At 41.7% G+C, this 24,557-nt stretch overlaps 1 protein-coding gene and 1 long non-coding RNA gene across 2 annotated transcripts in view; one reads left to right on the forward strand and one right to left on the reverse strand.

Moving 5' to 3' along the window:
* Nucleotides 1-24,557, forward strand: part of pde9ab (phosphodiesterase 9ab) — a 107,079-nt gene that overhangs the window by 45,193 nt on the left and 37,329 nt on the right. The window contains exons 9-11 of the mRNA XM_063038516.1: nucleotides 16,367-16,441; nucleotides 18,468-18,554; nucleotides 24,396-24,500. Of these exons, the coding sequence (XP_062894586.1) occupies nucleotides 16,367-16,441; nucleotides 18,468-18,554; nucleotides 24,396-24,500 (267 nt within the window). The remainder of the gene's footprint in view (nucleotides 1-16,366; nucleotides 16,442-18,467; nucleotides 18,555-24,395; nucleotides 24,501-24,557) is intronic.
* Nucleotides 1-24,557, reverse strand: part of LOC134340924 (uncharacterized) — a 70,202-nt gene that overhangs the window by 3,648 nt on the left and 41,997 nt on the right. The gene's annotated exons all lie outside the window — the stretch shown is intronic.

Genomic DNA, 24,557 nt, shown 5'->3' on the forward strand with positions numbered 1-24,557 from the left:
GGATTTTCACGCACAACAGTCTCCAGAGTTTACAGCGAATGGTGCAAAAAACAAAAAAACACATCCAGCGAACAGTAGTTTCTGCTGCTGTCTGTAAGGAGTTTGTACGTTTTCCCCATGACCATGTGGGTTTCCTCCGAATGCTCTGGTTTCCTCCCACAGCCCAAAGGCATACTCATTGGTAGGTTAGTTGGTCATTGGAAATTGTCCTGTGATTAGGCTAGGGTTAAATCCAGATTTGCTGGGTGGCGCAACTTGAAGGGCCTGTTCCAAGCTGTTTCTCAATCAGTCAATCAATCAATCAATTATTTATAAATAAATAAAGTTCTGTGGGTGAAAATGCCTTGTTAATGAGGGACATCAAAGGAGAATGGCCAGACTGGTTCAAACTGACAGGAAGGTGAAGGTCACTCAATTAACCACGCGTTACACAGTGGTGTGAAGAACATCTCTGAACACACAACACGTCGAACCTTGAAATGGATGGTCTAGTGCAGTAGAAGACCATAAACATACAGAAATATACTCAGTGACCACTTTATTAGGTACCTCCTGTACCTAATATGGTGGCTATCAAGTGTATATTAATAGCTTAGATGAAACAGCCAAGGGCATTGTGGTAAAATTTGGTGATCATACAAAAGTAGATGGGGAAACGAACTAAGGACATAAAACTCCTCAGTTTGTGAACGAGGCAGATGGAATACCCTGTGGGGAAACATGAAATGACCTCCTATGGTACGAAGATTGATAAAACACGAGGAGAGTATGCAGAAATCCTTGGCACTGAAAGATCAGGGTGTCTTCATGCATGAAACACAAAATTAGCATGTTGGTATAACAAATATTTAGGAAGACAAACAGATATTTGCCACCATTGCAAAGAGAATGGAGTATCAAAAGAAAGAATACAACTGTACAAGATATGGTGAGATTGCACCTGAAGCACTCTGCACAGTTTTGCTACTTAACTTGCATTAGAAGAGGATTGTTTTATTTTATTTATTTAGCGATACAGCAGGGAGTAGGCCCTTCAGGCCCTTCAGCTGCACCACCCCAGCAACCCCCAATAACCCCAATTTAACCCTAACCTAATCATGGGGCAATTTACAATGGCCACTTAGCCTACCCGCTAGGTCTTTGGACTCTGAGAGGAAACCCGAGCACCTGGGGAAAACCCAAGCATTCCGTGGGGAGGACATAAAGAGACTCCTTACAGAGGACGCCAGTATTGAACTCCAACCTTTGACGCTCGAGCTGTAATAGCATCACACTAACTGCTACACTACCGTGGCACTTAACTTGCAGATGTTGCATTAGAAGTGGCTTGGAGAAATTTCACAAGGCTGATTTCTGAGGTGAAGGGGTTAGTTTAAAGGAATTCATTTGAGTTGAGAAGTATGAGGGGTGATCTTACTGAAACATTCAAGATTCTGAAGAGGCTTGATAAGGTAAATGTTTTCCCTTATAGGGGAATCTGGAACTAGAGGGCATGGCTCAAGATTAGGGACATGAATAAGGATGAATTCCTTCTCTGAGTCAGGAATCTTTGGAATTCTCTACCAAGAGAACTGTTAATGCTGAATCATTGAATATATTATACAGGCTGAAACGGGCAGCTTGTAAAAGAGATGAGGGCTGTGAGAAAAAGGCAGGAAATGGAGCTGAAACAAGACTGGATAATCTTCTTGAAAGATTATTCTGGATACCAGGTCTCTCCTGATTTTGGACATGGTGGGAGAGAACTCTGCTCACCGTGTGTGGAGTCTGCATGTATCTGGCCCTGCTTGCGAGGGATAATCTCCCACACATCCTGTATCACTGATGTCTCACGGGCCTTCTCTCTTGCTGGGCAGCAAGCTATCGATGTGCTATGTCTGTTTGTGTGGAATAGCGAGCTGCCGACGTGCAGCGTCCATTAGCTCCTGAAGTGGGGACAATCTGCTCATGAGCCGCATCCCTGAGGCCAGGGAAATCAAACCACTGCTCCCTAAGAATCGCAGTCTGCTGACACAGGGCATCCCTCTGCTTTGGACTTCCTTGTAGCACCTCTCTGCTCTGTTAGAGAACAAAGTTGCACTCCTACAGAGCGGTGATCAGATATCGAGCAGCATCGGGCAAACAACATTTGTCCTCAGAAAGTGTGACCTCGGTGCTTCCACGGTATCTGGCACCTGCTCCGGTAGGCAGAGTGAGGAGGTTCCACACAACCTGTTGTACAAGCACAGAGATGGACTCCTACATTCCTTGCTACCTCCTGCATTCCATCCAACCTGGCTGATAGTGTACTTACCTTCTCCAATTGCATGTGTGTATTGCTAAGATGGCACCTAATACTGACTCTCACGATTCTTCCAAGCGAGTACGGATAGTTAGACTCTCCCTGTGGTAAACCACCACACATGATTTCTAGCTGTCTGCCAGACTGTAGCCCACTGGTGATTGGTCAACCACCATGACACCTGCCACTCTCCATAGTAACAACTTGGTCCTTCCTGTTTCCGTCCCCTCAGCGGGAGGTGTGGGGCATCAGGCAAGGCGGCACAGGGATAGAGTAGCTGCCTCACAGTCCCAGCGAGCCAGTTTCAATCCTGACCTCCAGTGCTGTCTGTATGGAGCCTGCACATTCACCATGGAACTATTTTGGAGTTTCTTCAGGTACTCGTTTCCTCCCATGTTCCGAAAATGTACAGTAGTGATTGGTAACTGTCCACAGTAAATTGCTTTCTGGGTGTAGGAGAGTGGTAGACCTGAGGAGGAAATTGTTTGGAAAGAACAAAATGGGCTAGAGCACAATTAGTTTAAAAATGGGTCGTTGATGATCACACTTGCTGGGCTGAAGATCCGGTTTCCATTTTGTATCTTTCTATAATAATGGCACTGACTTTCACTTTTCTCCTGCTTCTCCTTGTCTTTTCCCTTTCCTCTGGTCTTCACTCTTTCCACTCCAGAGCTCCCATTTGCTCCTCTCCTCCCTCCAGCATCCCTTCTGGCTCCTCCTGCCCCATTTGTTTCTCCTTCACTATGTAGGAGGTTGTCTCCCTCCTCCAAAAATATTGTGCAAAGACAAAATCAAGGATATAGGACATATATTGATGCACCAAACGTGCTAATGTTCAACTTCTGAGCATCAGTCTTATGTTATTCTAAGGACATCAAATGTAATTGTGAAATGATATTCTTAGCAGAAGAATATTCAGACCAATTTGAATTCAAGTTTCACCTTGGGCAGCTCCTTCTATAAGATTATAAGAGGCAGAGATAGAGAGGACAACCAGCACTCTTTTCCCGGTGTTGCAATAGCTAATACCAGAGGACATCCTTTTAAGGTGAATGGAGGAAAGTTTAGGGGAGATGTTCGAGGTAGAGCAGTTGTGTTTGGAATGCACTGCCGGGGTGGTGGCAGAGGCTAATGCATTAGGTGCTTTGAAAAAATAGGCACTTGGATTGATAGTGGAGAGGGTTAAAATGTTGGCCCAACATCCTGGGGCAAAGTGGAGGACAAATAAGCCTTGGAGATGAGGATGAGAGCTTCAGTATTGTGAAGTTTCCACTTCAGGAAGAATAGAAAAGCAGATGATTATGTATTAAGTTTGAGTTTCTGAATGTGAGTATTCACACAAATTTGGGTGTCCTTGTACAAAATGTACAGAAAGTTAATGTGTGGATATGGCAAATAAGTGGAAAGGCAAATGGGACATTGACATTTATTACAAGGAGAATGGAATACAAATAGAGTTACATTTTACTGTTATAGTACAGGGTCTTAGTCACACCATACCTAGGGTACCCTGCATCCAGCTTTAATATTCATATATTTAGCCTGAAAGGTTGAATAAGCTTGTTGTTGTTCTCTCTACAATGTAGGAGGTTACAGGATGACCTGATAGAGGTTTTTAAAATTATGTGATGCATAGCTAGGTTAGACAGTCAAAATCTTTTCTCGGGGGTAGAAGTGTCAAACACCAAAAGAGACGCAAACACGAGAAACCAAAAGACATGGTTTTATGACTAGAGGGGGAAGGTGTGGTAGGTGCCTGGAATAAGTTACTGGATGAGTGGTGGAAGCCAGCAGTTTGGTGGAGATTAAAAGGCAAAAACAGATAGACACATTAATATGAAGGGAATGGAAGCATGTGGATGATACAAGGAAGGATATTTAGTATAAAAAATTGGCATCAAGTTCTGCACCGTGTCATACCCCAAATGGTCTGTCCAGTGCTATACTATTCTATATTCTAAATTTGAAACCAGCACTGAGATGGTTCAGTGAATTGATTCCAATGAGAAGGTTATCTTATGGTAGGTAGATAGTCAGATACAACAATATAAGGGCTTGACACAATCGATGCTGTGGATGCATCCCCTTGTGGGAGAGGCGTGCAGGTAGAACAAGGCGGATAGTCTCCAGATAAGGAGATTGCCCCTTTTGGATTGAGATGAGAAGAAATCAAATTTCTCAAAAGTTTGTGAAACATTTAATTTTCGATGCCATCTGTGAACATTTCATCACAAAACAAACTTAATGCTGAGACAGCGTCTTAGAATTGAAGGATATAGGGATCAGGCAGGAAAGCAGACATGTTGATTAGACTGAATGGTGGAGTAGGCTTGTATGCCCTTCACTTGCTCCTATTTGGTTAGTTCTTAATGTTTCATTGATACCCCGCTGCCAATAGTTGTCAACTTCCTTGACAGCATTGTAGAAGTTAGAAATTTCTTCATCATTAATTATACTGTTTGTGTATATTTGTGTGTTCTGACTTTCACGGTGACCTACTACACAGAGGTCATGAACATAGAATAGTACTGCACATTACAGGCCCTTCGGCCCACGATGTTGTGCCGACCCTCAAACTCTGCCTCCCATATAACCCCCCACCTTAAGTTCCTCCATATACCTGTCTAGTAGCCTCTTAAACTGTATCTGCCTCCACCACTGACTCAGGCAGTGCATTCCACGCACCAACCACTCTCTGAGTGAAAAACCTTCCTCTAATATCCCCCTTGAACTTCCCACCCCTTACCTTAAAGCCATGTCCTCTTGTATTGAGCAGTGGTGCCCTGGGGAAGAGGCACTGGCTGTCCACTCTATCTATTCCTCTTATTACCTTGTACACCTCTATCATGTCTCCTCTCATCCTCCTTCTCTCCAAAGAGTAAAGCCCTAGCTCCCTTAATCTCTGATCATAATGCGTACTCTCTAAACCAGGCAGCATCCTGGTAAATCTCCTCTGTACCCTTTCCAATGCTTCCACATCCTTCCTATAGTGAGGTGACCAGAACTGGACACAATACTCCAAGTGTGGCCTAACCAGAGTTTTATAGAGCTGCATCATTACATCGCGACTCTTAAACTCTATCCCTCGACTTATGAAAGCTAACACCCCATAAGCTTTCTTAACTACTCTATCCACCTGTGAGGCAACTTTCAGGGATCTGTGGACATGTACCCCCAGATCCCTCTGCTCCTCCACACTACCAAGTATCCTGTACTTTGTACTCTGCCTTGGAGTTTGTCCTTCCAAAGTGTACCAAAGAGAAGATCTGATGTTTTACTCACCTTTTTCAGCTCACTTAGCAATTGTGTTTAACCTGCATCCTCAGTTTTAGATTGGCCATGCAGTCTGGGATGACATAGAGTCGTAGAGCACTATAGCACAGAAACAAGCCATTCGGCCTAACTAGTCCTTGTAGAATTGTTATCCTGTCCAGTCCCATTGACCCACGCTTGGACCACAGCCCTCCATACCCCTTCTATTCATGTACTTACCCTCTTAAATGTTGCAATCAAACCCATATTCACCAATTACGAAGGCAGCTTGTTCCACAGTCATACCACCCTCTGAGGGAAGAAGCTCCTCCTCATATTCCCCTTAAACATTTCACCTTTCACCCTCAGCCCATGACCTCTAGTTCTAGTCCCAGCCGACCTCAGTGGAAAAAGCCTGCTTGCATGAACTCCTCATAATTTTGTATACCTCCATCAAATCTCCCCTCAATTTTCTACATTCTAGGGAATAAAGTTCTAACCTATTCAATCTTCCTTTACAAATCAGGTCCTCCAATCCTGGCAACATCCTTGTAAATTTTCTCTGTACTATTTCAATCATATTTACATCTTTCCTGTAAGTAGGTGACTAAAGCTGCATGCAATACTCCAAATTTGGCCTCACAAAATGTCTTGTACATCTTCAACATAACATCCCAACTTCTGTACTCAGTACTCTGATCTATGAAGGCCGATGTACCAAAAGCTCTCTTTATGACCCTATCTACCTGTGATACTACTTTCAAGGGATTATGGATCTGTATTCCAAGATCCCTTTGTTTTACTGCACTCCTCAGTGCCCTACACTTTACTGGGTAAGTCCTACCCTGGTTTGTCCTCCCAAAGTGCAGCACCTCACACTTGTCTGCATTAAATTCCATCTGCCATTTTTCAGCCCATTTTTCCAGCTGGTCCAGATCCCACTGCAAGATTTGATAGCCTTCCTGGCTGTCCACTACACCCCCAATATTGGTAATATCCACTAATCTGTTGATCCAGTTAACCACATTATCATCCAGATCATTGATATAGACGACAAACAACAACGGACCCATCACCGATCCCTACGGCACTCCACTAGTCACAGGCCTCCAGTCAGAGAGGCAACCATCTACTACTACTCTCTGGCTTCTTCCACAAAGCCAATGTCTAATCCAATTTACTACCTCATTCTGAATGCCAAGTGACTGAACCTTGGGGCTTTGTCAAAGGCCTTGACAAAATCCATGCAGACAACATCCACTGCCTTGCCTTCATCAACTTTTCTGATAATCTCTTTGAAAATCTATAAGGTTGGTTCAACATGACCTAACATGCACAAAGCCATGTTAACTATCCCTGTCTATCCAAATACTTATATATCCTGTCCCTTAGAATACCTTCCAATAATTTACGCACTAGTGACACCTGTCTCTCCAGCCTATAATTTCCTGGATTATTCTTAGAGCCTTTCTTGAATAATAGAACAACAGTAGCTATCCTCCAGTCCTCTGGCACCTCACCTGTGGTTAAGGACATTTTAAATACCTCTACCAGAGTCCCAGCAATTTCTGCACCAGCCTCCCACAAGGTTCGTGGGAACATCTTGTCAGGTGCTGGGGATTTATCCACCTTAATTTGCCTCAAGACAGCAAGCATGTCCTCTTCTGTAATCTGGATACCGTTCATGACCTCACTACTGTTTTGCCTCAGTTCTATAGACTCTCTGTACGTTTGCCGAGTAAATATAGATGCAAAAAATCTGTTTAGGATCTCCTCTATCTCTTTTGGCTCTATGCATAGATGACCACACTGATCTTCAAGTGGACTAATTCTGTAATTTTCTATATTTTTGCTCTTAATATATTTGTAGATGTCCTTGGATTTCCCTTCACCTTATCTGCTGGAGCCTTCTTTTAGTCCTCCTGATTTCCCTCAAGCGTTCTTTTACATTTCTTTTTCTCCTCAAGTGCTGCATTTATACCTTGCTGCCTATACCCGTCACGTGCCGCCTTCTTCTTAACCAGGGCTTTAATAACCATTGAAAACCAAGCTTCCCTAAACCTGTTATCCTTGCCTTTTATTCTCACAGGAACATACAACCTCTGCACAGTACTCTCAATGTTTTACTTTTGAAAACTTTCCACTTACCCCAAGCATGCCTTTGCCAGAAAATGACTTTTCCCAATTCACGCCTGCCAGATCCCTTCTCATGCCATCAAAATTGGCCTTTCTCCAATTTGGAATGTTGACCCAAGGACCTGTCCTATCCTCCATAATTATCTGAAACTAATGGTATTAGGATCACTAGATCCAAAGTATTCCCTTACACACACTTCTGTCATCTGCCCTATCTTGTTCCCTAATAGGAGATGCAGTATCATACTCTCTCTGGTTGATTAAGGAAACTTTCCTGAACACGTTTGACAAACTCTATCCCATCCAGTCCTTTTACAGTAGGGAATCCCAGTCAATATGTGGTAAGCTAAAATAGCCTAATATCACAAACTTATTTTTATTGCAACTGTCTGCTACATCCTTACAAATTTGTTCCTCTAAATCCACAAACTATTAGGTGGTCTATAATATAATCCCATTAACATGCTCATCCCTAGTTTATTCCTCAGTTCCACCCATCAAGCCTCAGTAGACAAGCTCTCCAGTCTGTCCTGACTGAGAACTGCCATAATACTTTCCCTGACTAGTAATGCCACCCCTCCATCTTTGATACCTCCCCCTCCATCATAAAACAACGGAACCCTGGAACACTGAGCTGCCAGTCCTGCCTCTCCTGCAACCAAGTCTCACTAATGATGACAATGTCATAATCCCACGTGCTGATCCATGCTCTAAGCTCATCCGCCTTACAGTACAACACTCCTTGCATTAAGATAGATACAACTCAGGGCATTATTCCTACCATGCTCAACCTTTTGGTTCCTGTCTTTGTATGTGGTCTTACCATCACTTTTCCCCACAACCACTCCACTATCTGCCCTGGCACTTCATTTCCCATCCCCTGCAACTCTAGTTTAACCCTCACCCCCCTGGATCAGCACTAGCAAACCTTCCCACAAGAATATTGATCCCTAGCAGCTCAGATGCAAACTGTCCCATCTGTACAGTTCCCACCTTCCCTGGAAGAGAGTCCAGTGATCTAAAAATCTGAAGCTCTCCTTCCTGCACTATCTCCTTAGTCATCTGTTAAACTGTATTATGTTCCTAAGAAAGATATAAGAATCTTAAAATATACTCGGAAACTAAGAATTTTCTTGGGTTTTATATCAGCTTCTATGTTTCCTAGACAAGTGATTGAACAAACACCCAGATATCTACAGATTAATGTTAAGAGGAAATACTCAGATCAGGGGAAAAGGTTATTAAATGGTGCAATGTCCAATCTACAGCCTGCATCATGGAAAATGTACTCCTTAAATATGAATATAATTTACTGTTTCCTCTTCATTTGTTCAATGATCCTCTTTCTTAGAAAAGTTTTAAAAGTTTCTTATTCATTTGTGAACACATCCTACTAAAATTTATTTTTGATAATAATAACTTGTTTATAGAGCACTTATCATAGTTGAAATTGCCTTATAATCGGATAAAGTGTGAACATGAAAATAAAAGACAAAATAATATCAGTTAAAAGCAAGGTTAAATAATTAGGTATTCGGCTGTCAACTGAGTCTGCATCCCTTACGGTTTTAGGTACTGAATTTCACAGCTTAACAGCATAGTTCAATATAGCTGACCTGCCAATTATCTTTTGTTTGAGGTTGTTTAAATTTAAGAGACTGGCGGAAGAAGACCTGAGAGCTCGAACAGTAATTATAAAACGAAAGCAATAATGAAGAAGTAAATTCTAATTGATATACTGACGGTGAACAGCTCAATTAAAGAGTAGAATTACTGCTGCCCACTTTATTTGTGGTTTCGATTAAGGAGGTTTTTATTTATAGATCTGAAGAATTCTTATTGAGATAGTTATTATGTTAAAACCACATTGAAAATCAAATGCAGACAGTGTGTCATTCTAAATTGAAATTCAGCTTTTAATTGAATTCTGTATCTTTGTTAATACTTTGCCCAATAGAGCCATGGCTGCAGGAACGTCTTTATAAACTCTATGGCACAACAGAAGAGTTTATAATTGGAAAAAGGCCTGTAGGTGCCAAACATGCCAAAAGTCTCAATTGCACCTTCAGAATAAATGATCCAATCATCCCTTTATCGGAAAAGATTGTTTGAAAAATTACTGTTCACATGATGGTATCAGTAAATCAGTCCGCCAATTTATGATTGTGTGGAGGAAGTTATTTCATCTACATTTAAATAATAGTCTTTGACTAATTTTTGTAGTTCATTTTGTGCTTCATTTTGTAGTTCCTAAAGGAATGTAATGGTTGTAGTCTTTCAACTTTTACTATAATTTCTTCCTTTATTTGTAGACTTAAAAGTAATAACATCCTTAGCATCAGTTGGCCAGAATAGGATGCAGTATACTGGATAGGGAATTTGATGAATTCCCTATACAACAATAATGCAGCCACCTTAGTCTCTATGTTTTTGTCTTTACTGTAATCCTCTGCCGATACTTCAAAGCCATTGATTTTGAATTATCTGGTAATTTTGTTTTAATATTAACCAACCCTTTGTTGTTTAATTCAAACTATTGAATAAGTGCAAAACATAATTCGTTACTTTGTAGTTTGATCTAACACTTTACATACCTCTGACTGCAATCATCATTGGAAGTGTTCTGGCCAAGCAGTCCTCCTGACCATCTCTCTTCTCTCCCATCCCCCTACTCTCTATAATACTCTTCTCACCCTGTCTCTTGGCTCCAGTGTAAAAAAAACACAATTCTCCTCTGATGTGTCTGCAGTTGCTTGAATAACATTTGTATTGCAGAAAGATCATGAAGAACATTTCATTGTCACACTGAATCTTCACATCTCGTCCAACTTTATCTCCACTTACACAAAATCAGGGAAAGTGCCTTAGTGACATAGGATCCTTTTTGTTTGATTTTCCCCTACTTATCTTATCTTGAGGAGCAAAGTAGCCGAAAACCAGAGTGAAGCTGCATTTGAGGCAGACAGGCCATAAAATGGACCAGAATCTAATTTTCTGCCCTCCCATCATCTTCCTTCAGAGAAGCACAATGTACTAAAGTTCTTAGGAGGCTTGCTGCTTTTGTTTAGAAAAATTTAGTCTCCGGTTTAGAACCAGCATAGAAGGAATCATATTGTGACGCTCTGATGGGGGGTGGTGGGGGTGATCGTGCTCGGCAGCCAGTCCTTGCATTTCTAATGACTAGCACTGTTTATTGTTCTTGTGTTAAAATGCTTTTGTGGGATTATGTGGGAAGTTCCAGTTCATTTATTGTTACATTTTAGCTTGGGTTACACGGTTATTCACTTGTGTATTTGTGGGTCACCCTGACTGTAACTGGGGTGTGTGATGGTCACCTCCCCCATCGGTGTGAGACTGGTTGGCCTCTCTCTCCGGGTCATGGCACCAGGTCTGTTTTGGTGTTTATCACAATAAAACTGTTGTTAGTTTAAAGAGTGTCTTCGTCTGTCATTACGGACCAAATGCTAGCCACAATATCTTTGTCTTCAGAGGTAATTGAGCTACAAAAGTCTGAAGGTCGCAATAGAAAATAGGATTATTTTTCTTTTATAGGATTTATTTTTCATGCTAGTTATTGTTTGGATCTATATCATCTAATCCATCAGGTTTTGTATTGTTCCTCACACACCCTCTGTACAAAATAAGATAGAGACCCTGTTTCCTCAGAGTCTCACTCAGTCTGAGGTTTCTAGCTCACTCAATGACTCTTGAAGCAGCTTTGCCAACAAGCAGGTGTTTGCGAAATCAGTCGGCTTTGCCAGTCTGCCACTTACCAATCTAAGTGCCAGCTGTCATGGCAGTAAATGCTAATGAGTGGGTCAGACATTCCATCCCATTATAGAAGAGTTTTTGATTGATCTCTGTTAGGGATATAGGCTGATATTCTGGAAATGTGACACAAAATGTCAAAGGCTATTTTTCATTTTAGACCAGACTGGCCTCTTGTCAAGGGATTGAATGAAAAAGAATTGTAAAGAAGGGATCGGCAATGAAAATGAAAAAGAAAACTACGAGTTCATCCTTTGCAAACTTTGCAAGTGTCTCAATATTCTAATAGTTACTACATTCATCAACAGTTATCAGTTGATAACATAAACAGAATATGCAACAGCATCTAGCATTAGGAGCTTCAAAAGTCATTCTTACAGGGAAATATAATGTTTTCTGCCACTTATATCTGACTTTTATAACCCAAACATCTCTGAAGACAGAGGTCAGATCAGCTTGATTCTAGCTCTAATCTGGAAATTAAATTTTGCTAAGAGAAAAGCATTGAGCCTCCAAAGAACCTTGGTTATTCATCCATGAGTAGTTGTTAGATTAGTTGAAAATGATTGGTGTCCGTCAGTAGGTAAATGGGTGCACTGAGACTAATGAGAATTAAACTGAAGTTAGTTTTGCCTTTATAAAACTCTACTTTTTCATTCTGTTCCTCCCTTTCCCTCTGATTGAAACATGGCTCTTTGTGTGCTTGGTACCACACTTAGGTGTTCCTTCTCTCTCTGTAGACTTAGTGACTATCAGCAAGTTATCTTCAGCAGGCAAGAAGACAGTAAAAAGTCAACTTCAGTTTAATTCCTTGTTAGTCATTTATTTTGCCTGAAGGAAGTACCAACTGGCACAAATAGTTCACACCTAGAGCAACACACAAGAGGTTAAATGAAGTGAAGCAAAAATGGATGCTATATTATATACTTCCTATGCCATCAACTGAGCTCAGATAGTGACTGTGGATGAATGTAGTGATTTTTAGAATAATGACAAACTTGCAAGGTTAAGAAAGGATGAGATAACATAAGATTTCTCATACATCTTTCACTGCAAACCTCTTTTTGATAATTCTGTTTCACCAAGTAGCTTAACTAGATGCCAATGCTGTTTATAGTGGAAAACCAAAGCATTCAGCATCACATGCTCCCAGAGGATCAACCTAAATCAACAGCAATCAAACACTCTTCGATAATGGACTGCAATGCCTGACCCATCACCAGCATTTACTGCTACAAGGTCAGAAAGTGGCCAGATCAGCAGTCTTCTGCCAAATTAGAGTAGGAATCTAGTCTGCTAACTTCTTTGCAGGTCAGCATCTCACTCAGACTCTCAAGCATGCTAAATTTAGTCTGATTCTCAAGCGCAAGTGAGAGAGTACTGTAGAATGGGAGGTGCCCTCTTTCAGCTATGATATTAAATAAGCCCTATATGCCCTCTGAGGTGGTTGTATAAACTTATAAAACACTATTTCAAGAGAAAAGCAAATATCTGCAGCATTTTGAGTCAAGTTTATCCATCATATACTCATTATCAAACTGTTTTTGTGGGACCTTGAGTAACACACACAAAATGCTGAAGGAACTCAGCAGGTCAGGCCGCATCTGTGGAGAGGAATAAACAGTCAACGTTTCAGGCCCAAATTCTTCATCAGGACTGGAAAGGAAGTGGGAAGAACTTTTGTGGGATTTTGAGGTTGTCATGTATTCGTCCATAAGGACCATGGCAGCACTTAAGAAGCACAGACTGGCTGCAAACAATTTGTATTTCCTGAAATGAGTGTGAAAGGTGCTAGATAAATCCATCATTATTTCTATCTCACACATTGCCCATGTCTCTGATCTGCAAGACCACTAGCAAAGATTCCATGTTGCCCAGTGTAACAAAAACCACAATATCACTGATTCACTATCAAATTTCTTGCTTTGTCTTTTGAACAGTCACTGTTCATACTGCTGCCACCCCATGGATTCTGATCACAAGCACCACTTAATTCAAATTTAAAATGGTTTGGCAAAATGTTAAGAAAAAGAAAGTTAAAGGCTCCCTTCACTGTAATTATTGTGGCTGTACTAAATCTTCAGTAGAACTTGTCAATCAGTTGCATTCTACTCTCTTTCCAAAGATCTGTATATTTTTCTTTCAAATGTTTATGTGATTACATTTTGAATACAGGTTCTTAACTTGGACAAGAATATCTGCAGATGCTGGAAATCCAAGCAACACACACAAAATACTGAAGCATTTTGTGTGTGCCATCTCAATTTACTTTCTCCAGCAAACACCACTATATGCATTTAAAAGTTATCCTCTTCAGTTAATCACCTTAAATCTGTATCCACTCTGGCTGCTGGCTATTCTGCCATGCATACATAATCTCTTCTCTGTTTCAACATCTTCTTAGTGTTCTCTCTGAGATGCAGTGAACAAGATGCTGAGATACAGACGTCCCATTAACTTAATGGGGAAGACCCAAAAAGTGGATTTTAATCCAGAAAGCCCATGTAATTTTCCAGACCTTCACTGCACATTTGAAATTGGGAGTCCATCTCAAATACGAGTATCTGAAACACAACACTGATCTGCCACCTTGTGTGTGCTTGGCCGCACAGAATAGAGGCTTTTTTTGGCAGTGTGATATTTTATAAATGAGTTACGCTGGAAGTTTACTGCACCTAGACAACACAAACACACATGTCAGGATGCTGTTTATCGACTATAGCTCAGCATTTAATACCATCATTCCCACAATCCTGATTGAAAAGTTGCAGAACCTGGGCCTCTGTACCTCCCTCTGCAATTGGATCCTCAGCTTCCTAACTGGAAGACCACAATCTGTGCGGATTGCTGATAACATATCCTCCTTTCTGATGATCAACACTGGCACACCTCAGGCGTACGTGCTTAGCCCATACTCTACTCCCTATATACACATGATTGTGTGGCTAGGCATAGCTCAAATACCATCTATAAATTTGCTGATGATACAACCATTGTTGGTAGAATCTCAGGTGGTGACGCGAGGGCGTACAGGAGTTAGATATGCCAACTAGTGGAGTGGTGTCGCAGCAACAACCTGGCACTCAATGTCAGTAAGACAAAAGAGCTGATTGTGGACTTCAGGAAGGGTAAGACGAAGGAACACATACCAATCCTCATAGAGGGATCAGAAGTGGAGAGAGTGAGCAGTTTCAAGTTCCTGGGTGTTAAGATCTCTGAGGATTTAACCTGGTCCCAACATATCGATGTAGTTATAAAGAAGGCAAGACAGTGACTATACTTCATTAGGAGTTTGAAGGGATTTGGTATGTCAACAAATACACTCAAAAACCTCTATAGTTGTACTGTGGACAGCATTCTAAAAGGTTGCATCACTGTCTGGTATGGAGGGGTTACTGCACAGCACCGAAAGAAGCTGCAGAAGGTTGTAAATTTTGGTCGGCTCCATCTTGAGTACTAAGCTACAAAGTACCCAGGACAACAACAGGAATTCTGCAGATGCTGGAAATTCAAGCAACACACATCAAAGTTGCTGGTGAACGCAGCAGGCCAGGCAGCATCTCTAGGAAGAGGTACAGTCAACGTTTCAGGCCGAGACCCTTCATCAGGACTAACTGAAGGAAGAGATTTGAAAGTGGGAGGGGGAGGGGGAGATCCAAAATGATAGGAGAAGACAGGAGGGGGAGGGATTTAGCCAAGAGCTGGACAGGTGATTGGCAAAAGGGATATGAGAGGATCATGGGACAGGAGGTCCGGGGAGAAAGACGGGGGGGGGGGGAACCCAGAGGATGGGCAAGGGGTATAGTCAGAGGGACAGAGGGAGAAAAAGGAGAGTGAGAGAAAGAATGTGTGTATATAAATAAATAATGGATGGGGTACGAGGGGGAGGTGGGGCATTAGCGGAAGTTAGAGAAGTCAATGTTCATGCCATCAGGTTGGAGGCTACCCAGACGGGAGCATCTTCAAGGGGAGAGTGAGGTGGAGACATTTAGGGAAGGAATTCATGAACTTGGGCCTAGGTTGTTGTTGAAGAAAATAAAGGATGGTAAGAGGCCACATTCTGGTTTGCCAGCCTTGATATAGTTAGTGATTCACCTTAAGGTGTACCTCAGTTACTATTTTAACACCTGGATGCTCCCCCCTCCTGGAGGGAGGAGAAGATGGCAACGCGATGCAGCGCGCGTGGCCTCTCCAGTGAAATGATATCGTATTTGTTAAATAGGGGCCGTGCACAATTCTGATTTGATGGAGACGGACGTGAGAAGCACAGAGGAACATCTGGAGAAACTTCTGAAATGCCCGGTTCGCTGCTGCTGCTACTGTGCGATTGAGAATCTCCGGAGGGGAAGGCCCCAAATCCTCGGGTTTGCCTGATGCTAGTGGCTGGGGTTTGGGGTCGAAGCACTCGGCAGAGATGGTGCTCGGTGTCGGAGGCTCGAAGTTTTCGGACGGACTGAGAGTCGGACTGTGGTCGGGTGCTTCCAGGATGCTGCATCGGCGAGTTTGCAGCACTGGAAGCTCATGGCAGGGAGAGTTTTCTTCCTTCTACCGTCTGCGTGAGATGTTGGGACTTTCGAGAGACTTTGAGACTTTTTTTTACCGTGCCCATGGTCTGTTCTTCTATTAAATTACGGTATTGCTTGCACTGTTGTAACTATACGTTATAATTATGTGGTTTTTGTTAGTTTTTCAGTCTTGGTCTGTCCTGTGTTTCTGTGATATCACACTGGAGGAACGTTGTATCATTTCATAATGCATGCATTACTAAATGACAATAAAAGAGGACTGCGTGTCCTCATAATCTAACCTAAAAAAAGTTGGGCATACTGTACAATGCAATAGTTCTGTGTAATGTGGTGAATCATAGCTTGCGGGAGAAAGTGATTGCTGACCAAATGTTGTTATAATGTCTGTTCTCTGTTTTGCCAGTATACACTATCCCAGGAGACCATCGAGGCACTGAAGAAACCAACATTTGATGTCTGGCACTGGGAGTACAACGAGGTACCTTGAAGCTAACTTACTGGCACAGCCAGCCACCAAAACGTAGCGGCAGATCACTGAGTTAAAATGAAACTTTTCAAAACTTTAGTTAGGTCACAGTAGGAGTATTGTTTGTAGTTCCAGTCATCACATTACAGGAAGGAGGTGGAAAGGGTGCTGAAGTACTTGCCAGGATGTTGCCTGGATTAAAGAGCATTAGCTATAAAGGAAGGTTAGACAAACTTAGATTGTGTCCTTTGGAGCATCAAAGGCTGAGGAGACCCTGATGAATATAAAATTGTGAGAGGCATAGATAGGTTAGACAGGGTATTTTTCCCAGGGTGGAAATGATAAATACGAGAGGACATAACTTCAAGCAGAGAGGAGGCAAGTTTAAAGCACATTTATAAAGCAAGCTTTCATACACAGGTGTGGTAGGAGCCAGGAACACACTGACAGGGGAGATGTTGGAAGCAGGTATGGCAGCAATGTATAAGAGGCACATGAACGGGCAGGGGATGGAGGGGTATAAACCACAAGCACATAGAAGGGATTAGTTTAAATTTGGCATCATGGTTGGCACAGACATTCTGGCCCAGATAGCTAGTATAAAGGAAATTGGGGAGTGGAGAGACAGGGGCAGTGGGTGATTGATGGATCGACAATGGGTAAAGGATATAGGCAGATCAAGGAAGGGAGGAAGAGGGGTGATGTTGGGGGACAGAGGCAGGAGACTGATAGATGGAGGTAGATGAAAAAAGCCAGATGGAGCTGGGTAAATGTCGATAATTCTTCTCCCGCCATAGATGCTGCTTGGCCTGCAGAGTTCCTCCAGCAGAGCGTTTGTTGCTCCAGATTCCAGCAGCTGTAGTTTCTTGTTTCTCCACTGATAAACTTATCTTTCACTTGCACCCAGTTGTCCTTCTCACTTTTTTACTCTAAAGTCATTCTAAGTATTAAAATGTTCCATGATATTTGTAGTCTTGAAACAGTAATATGATATTTCAGATTGAAAAGCACAAACCTATGTCATTTTATCATGACCCTGGCAAATCTTGTGAAGCTAAGTGCTGCAGTATTGCTCTTTGTCACATTTTTCACTGCAATCATTGTACTAAGAAAGCCACTGCATAGAATAATTATAGAAAACATGGTAAATACACAGGAGGTCAGCAAGAACCTGTGGTGAGTGAAACAGAGTTAATTGTTCCTATTGGTGACCCTATACGTAACTCTAATAGGTAAACAGTGCAGATGCTGGATATCTAAAATAACAACAGAAAATGCTGGAAATTTTCAACAGGTCCAGCTGCATCTGTGGGAAGAGCTACAGGGTGAATACTTCATGTCGAAAATAAACTGTGAAGTTCATCGAAATGGAAGTTCTGATTAAGGGTCTTCAATCCAAAATATCAACTCTGATGTGTACTGGCCTACTGGGTATTTCCAACATTTTCTGTGATTATACTAGGTCAGTCCTGACATCAGCGTGTCCATAGTTCCATCACTTTCCCTTCCAAAGTGTAATGGAAAATAGCCACTTGCATTGACTTTGAGGAAACCAATTTTATTCCCCGGGCCAATTTTATTGCAACTAATTAGTAAAAATGTTTAAAAGAAAGGAATTGAAACTTCTTTAATTGACACTTTGATTCTGGGTTGCCTGTACCAGCATCCTTGAGTGAAGATTGGTCCTTAAATTCTGGAAGTGCCAGAGCAAGCTTAGAAGGTTGGCTACTCTGTTAGAGGTGAATGTCATCTCCATTACCACCTCTGTCAGTCAGCTTCAGGGAACAAAGGTGGCTTTTCATGTTCCCATAGTTCTCCAGTAATAGAAGATGACCTCCAATAGCACCATTACTGTTAGTAATGGTAAAGGATTGTTGGAGGTATTGTAAATCACATTTACATGATACTCCTTTGCTGGTTTAACCTTATTTTGAATGTCTCTGATGAAATATTAGGGTTGGGAATCCATATACACAGATATAACACATTACAAGGGTCACTCAGATGTGTAGTAACTATATTTCATTATCATTGGCAGATGCTCAGCTGTCTTGAGTATATGTACCATGACCTTGGGCTGGTGGAAGAGTTCAACATGAATCCCATCATACTAAAACGCTGGCTGGTAAGTTTGCTGCTGTTAAGGCAGGGTTACTATTTATTGGTGCTTTTACAACATGACAGGTTTGGACAGACATGGAGCCAGAGATACATAAAGGCATCAATATATCACAGATAAACACTGTCTGCTTTAATTGCTATTTCCTGATGATGGAATGATGTAAGCAGAGCATGAGATTGTGCGGTTCATCTGGTCTGCCAGGAAGGAACTGATGGAGGAGATGCGTACAGTTTGATGAAGATACAGTGCAGAATGGGCCTCTCTGGCCCTTCGAGCTGTGCTGCCCAGCAACCCTCCAATTAACCCTTGCCTAATCACAGGACAATTTACAATGACCAATTAACCTACTAAGCAGGATGGTTTTAGACTGTGGGAGGAAACCGCAGCATCCAGAGTAAACCCACGCATTCCATGAGGAGGACATAAAGACTCCTCACTGATGATGTCAGAATTGAACTCTGAACTCCAATGCCCCGAGCTGTAATAGTGTCGCGCTAATCGCTACGTTACCATGGTGCCCCTAACAGGTTTCAAATGGCACAACCCTCGACTGCATTGGGAAAAGCAGAAGGGAAAGGTGGAAAAAACTGAAAGTTCACCTAATGGAAACTCATTTCTCTTTACCATAGCTTGGGTTAAATTCCATTCCAAATATTCAGCTGTCAGTATTGCATTGGCTTAGGTAAATGAAAGTACTGGAGTTAAAGCAGGTTCTGCCTACTGCAGAAAACACACCATGTTAAAGTGCATGTTAACAAACACAGCATATAACTGGGGCAGCCTCTAACTACCCATCTGCAGAAGCCATTGCATTGAATCAAAATGAGAATCAGAATTGGGTTCATTATTAAATATGTTATTTGCAGCAGCACTGAAGTGCAAAGGAATAAAATGACTATCAACTACAAAATAAATAGTGTAAAAAGGTAATAGTGAGGTAGAGTTCATGGACCGCTGAGAAATCTGATGGGATGTGCCATACTAAAGGTTCTGTATGTACAGTATAGACTGTACTGGAATTAGTCAGCAGAGCAGTCAACACTTGTGGAGATAGAGATTAAAAAGATTAATGTTTTAAGCAATGACTTCATCAGGCTCAGAAAAAGTTAGAAATCAAGTATGTTTTAAATTAGGGAGAAGTCTTTAAGTGTTATGTTGGTTTTATTTGATTGTAATATTTTGTTTCCTCCAATGCTGGATGTCTGTTGAGTCATTATCTTTGAGGAACTCTAAGACTCTATCCTTTAAATTATTTAGGTATTCCATAATGTTCTATTACTGCAGCACAAGGAATGGCTTTCCTCCCCTCACATGAAATTGAGTTCAATAGCTCTGTATATAAACTTTAATTGTAGCCATTTCCACATCAGTGAGCATTTTCACCTACCTCCTGATTCCACTGGTTCACAAGACACAAATCACACACAATATATCAGTGTAGATATGGGTCAACTAAATAGCTAATCAGGGGTGCATTATAGATGAGACATTGATGGAGATAAAGAGTTCACATGAAGTTTATTACTGTCCATTACTTGACTGGGGATATTGATTAATCCTGCAGATTTTTCAAGGTTGCTGCCTTCAGTGCTTCTTACACATTTCATTACAGCTTCAAAGTCAATCTGTTGAAAGGCCCTGAATGTTACAAACAATTGCTCTTGTTACGGAAGGAGACTCATAAACATAGGTACAATGACAGACTGGATCATACCTTTATTTATTGGATGTATCTCAGACAGCTCTCCTGAAGAAACTCATCCTACATTGATTTTATTTGTGGGTCACCTTGCATAGGTGGTCTACATTTGAGTGGTCATGAGCAGAATTTGAATGCCTGCACACAGTTTGAGAATTTTCTCCAACCACAGGAGATACAACACCCGTCCCTTCACATCTTCCCTTCCCACCAAGAAAATAATTAGACTTTCCAGCTAAAGCACTGATTCACTTGCATTCTTCCAAACTAGTGTACTGCATTTACTGTTCACAATGTGGTCTCCTCTATGTTGGAGAAACCAAACTTTAAGAGTCACCCTGAGGTTGAAGTAATTCACTCTTTTTTTCCCCTCTACCAGAACCTGTCATCCATCTGTGATTTTGATTCATTTTTCTCTCTGTTAGTATAATCTGGCCTGCTGGGCACATTCCAAGTTGATATTAGCTATTCATAACCATGAGTTTAACTTTTACATTAACTCTAATAGAGATTTTCTTTTTGTTCTATCTATTCTTCCATGCTACTGCAAATAGCTTTCTCTCTTTCCCTCTCAGATTTGAAACATTAATGCTCTTTCTCCTTCCTCAGATGCTTCCCAACCCGTGGAGTATTTCCAGTATTTTCGGTTTTAAGTGTGCATGTGCAGATTTAATTTTCAAGGATGCCTCTGTTGTGCCATAGCTGCATTGTTTCAGCTTTTACTGAGTGACACCATGGAGTTTTAAGGAGATGTGGTCTGGAGCACTTGAAATGTCTGGGTGTGACGGAAACACCGTCCCTTGTTTCCATGGCAGCAAATATGCATGATATGTGTGAATTATTATATTTGTGCTGGCTCTCGAGTGTGCTCTGACAGTACGTACAGGAAGGGGTTCCCTTCCATAACATGTGGTGTAGTCCTTGTTAGAGTGATTTTTGGGTTTAGGATATATACATTTAGCGATTGTCTTTGGCTATCAGTCTTCACATCTGAAAATGTATTGTGGATTTAATGTGGAGTGCAGCTCTGAACAATGAGTTTCTGAAAGATGTGAATCCCAGTCCAGACAATGCTGATTATAATTCATATGGATGTCGGGGATGTGAAGGTTGTATGTAGCTTCAAAGAAAGCATTGTCCAAACATTGTAAATATGGAGTTGTCTTTTGATGCTTGGCACATAAAGTATAGAGCCTCACATTGGGTCAGCAGACCTTTCCACCAAAAGCGTCTCCATATGATGCCTGCTGTACCTTGTTTTGTCGAATAAAGAAACTTCTTTGTATCTACCAGTAATTTTCTCTGGTGACTTCATTCACGCAAAAACAGTCCTCCTCCAGTACTCCCCATTATTCCTCTCCTCCTCCTGCTGATATTCTGGTTCCCATTGCTCCTCTGACTGGAGTCCCTTGTGCAAGGGCTCTGCTCTGAGTTGTGATGGGGGCAGAAAGTGGTCGTGGATAAAAAGCCAAGCATATAGTACGTGCTGGAAATCTGAAGTAAAAAAGAAACAGAGAATACTGGGACTAGCAGATCAGGGATTTGTACGGAATACTGATAAAAATATGAAAAAATCATTTTAGGGTGGCAAAGTGGCACAGGTAGAAGAGCGGCTATATTATAGTGTGAGAGACTTGGGCTCTGTAGGAGCTTGCACATTCTCCTGGTAACTGTATGGTTTCTCCTAAGTGGTCCAGTTCCTTCCCACATTTGAAAGGCAGGTGAGTTGGTGGCTTGACTGGCTGCTGTAAATTGCCCCTACTATAGAGATGGGTGGAAGAATTGGGGGGTGGGGAGGAGGGAATTTTTAAAAATGGGATGAATGTCTCTTTAGCATAAATGGGTGTTTGATGATCAGTGTGGTCTTGGGCTGAAAGGGCTGTTTCCAAATTGCATGACTTGATGGCTTGAGTGAGTACTAGAGGATGCAGTTTACTGCGGCAGGCAGTGAAATCTTATCTTATATACTAATGGCATGACGTGCGTGGCCTAAATTGTAGAGGTACTTGCTGCGACACTAGATCACGGTTAATTACAGTTCCCCCCAGATACACTTCTAGGGCTGTGGCACTCCTGTGAGATGATAAGTAAGATTAATTGCCTAAGAATGAAGGAGGTGTGTGAGCTTCTTGGATAGCTGCCATTGGTCTCAAGAAAGTTTTACTCATGGTAAACAATATCCTGTTAAAGGAGTTAAAGCTCTTCTGAATCACAAAGAGCTTCAATTCTGAAGGGGATGTCCAAAATGTTAAATATGTGCACCTTATAGACTATGTGAAACTTCTGGAAGCCTGCAGAATAGAAACAGCCACACAACTAGTCAGGATCATCGTTTGTGCTGACGGAAAATTGGAAGCTGAATGATGCAGACAGTAGGAAATTGAGTGTGACACTGATCTTGACCTCAGCTGACAGTTCATAGCATAGTGTGAATTGGAGGATTGTCAATTAGGCGGTTGTCTATATTCATGATAATTGCTTTAGTAAACAACGTTTGGAGACGTTGCTCCTCAGAGGGGTTGAAGCAGGAGAGCGTGTGGGATTCAGGATTGTGAATGTCAATATTTCCACACTCTTCCCTCAGGGTTTCCAGCCTAGTCAGCAGCATCTCCAATACTTACCCTGCTGCCCAAAATCTTCCAGCTGAAGTGAAAGGAGCCCCAAGATAGCATCTTGGAAAAGGTGTCTCAACTGCTTAAGTGCTAGTGTAGCTCAAAAGAATTACAGTATTTGTGCCTAATAGGAGCAGGTTCCAGATGGTGTATTCAACTCCAGAGAATTCTGCTATGGACTGCATAAGATGGTGAGAATGGCTCTTTAAGTGATGAAGCTACAGACCGAGCTCACAGGCAGAGTTGTGTTGAGTGTCCAACAGCTAATGTTGTTCGGAACAATGTGACTATTTCACTTGAAAAGACTTAAATGAGAAATTACGTCATTAGCTGTGCTACCAAAACAAATGTAAAGTGTGATTTCTGAGAGAAAGAGCCCAGATGAATTCCTGGTGTGAAATGAAATGACCCAGAAAATGCTGTTATTCCATTGACTCTATTAGCCATCAATTGGCATTCACAGAGTGCTAAAAGGAACAGTAGAGCAATTGAATTTCTTGGACATAATATTTTGAGCAAGTGTACTTTTAGAATCATACTGTTTAGAATTCAGCCACTGTGCTTCTGTCTATTCTTTGAAAGAGCTCCCCTTTTAATCCTACATCCTCGTAGTTGGTGATGCAACCATAAGAAATAGGAACGGAAGAAGGCCATTCAAGAAGCCCATGCCACCATTTTGTATAAGATCATGGTTAATCCTATTTTCTTCGTCTATGTCCCATCCTCTCTCCCCATTAACTTTAATTCCCTGACTCATTAAACACCTATCTTCCTCACTTGTGAATATATTCAAGGCTGTAACTTCCACAGCTTTCTGGGATAAGAAGCTCCAATAACCTAATAATCCGGTGAAGGAAGAAGTTCTTCCTCATTTCAGAATCAGAATCAGAATCAGGTTTGACATAACTGACCTATGTCATGAAATATATTGTTTTGCAGCAGCAGTACATTGCAATACATAATGATAAAAACTATAAATTACAATAAGGTAATATATAATTTAATTAAATTAAATAAGTAGTGCAAAAAGAGAGAAAAAAAGAAACAAAAATAGTGAGGTAGTGTACATGGTTTCATTGTCCATTCAAAAATCTGATCGCGGAGGGGAAGAAGCTGTTCCTAAAGTGTTGAGTGTGTGTCTTCAAGCTCCTGTACCTCCTCCTTGATGGTAGCAATGAGAAGACGGCTTTCCTGGGTGATGGAGGTCCTTAATGATGGATGCCGTCTTTTTGAGGCATCGCCTTTTGAAAATGTCCTCAATGCAGGGGAGGCTAGTGCCCATGATGGAGCTGGCTGAGTTTACAACTGTCTGCAGCATATTCCGATCCTGTGCGGTGGCCCCTCCGTACCAGACGGTGATGCAACCAGTTAGAATGCTCTCCACGGTACATCTACTTTCATTCTCAGGCTCTGCCCTCTGATAACAGCCCTGACAATCTTGCCTCTATTTCTGTCCTATTACCCTTGAAAAGTTCTGATTTGTTTATGACTTTCATTTGTAGTAATTGGGCCTATTGTGTGTTCTATATCTAGCTCAGCATTCAGGAGAACTACCGAAACAATCCATTCCACAACTTCCGGCATTGCTTCTGTGTAACGCAGATGATGTACGGTATGGTGCATCTGTGTGAGCTGCAGGTGAGTAGAGATCGACAACTAGTCTGCACTCTGGCATAACCACATCCACCGACTGAT

Source organism: Mobula hypostoma, chromosome X2 (genome assembly GCF_963921235.1).
Source record: "Mobula hypostoma chromosome X2, sMobHyp1.1, whole genome shotgun sequence".
NCBI classification, from domain to species: domain Eukaryota; kingdom Metazoa; phylum Chordata; class Chondrichthyes; order Myliobatiformes; family Myliobatidae; genus Mobula; species Mobula hypostoma.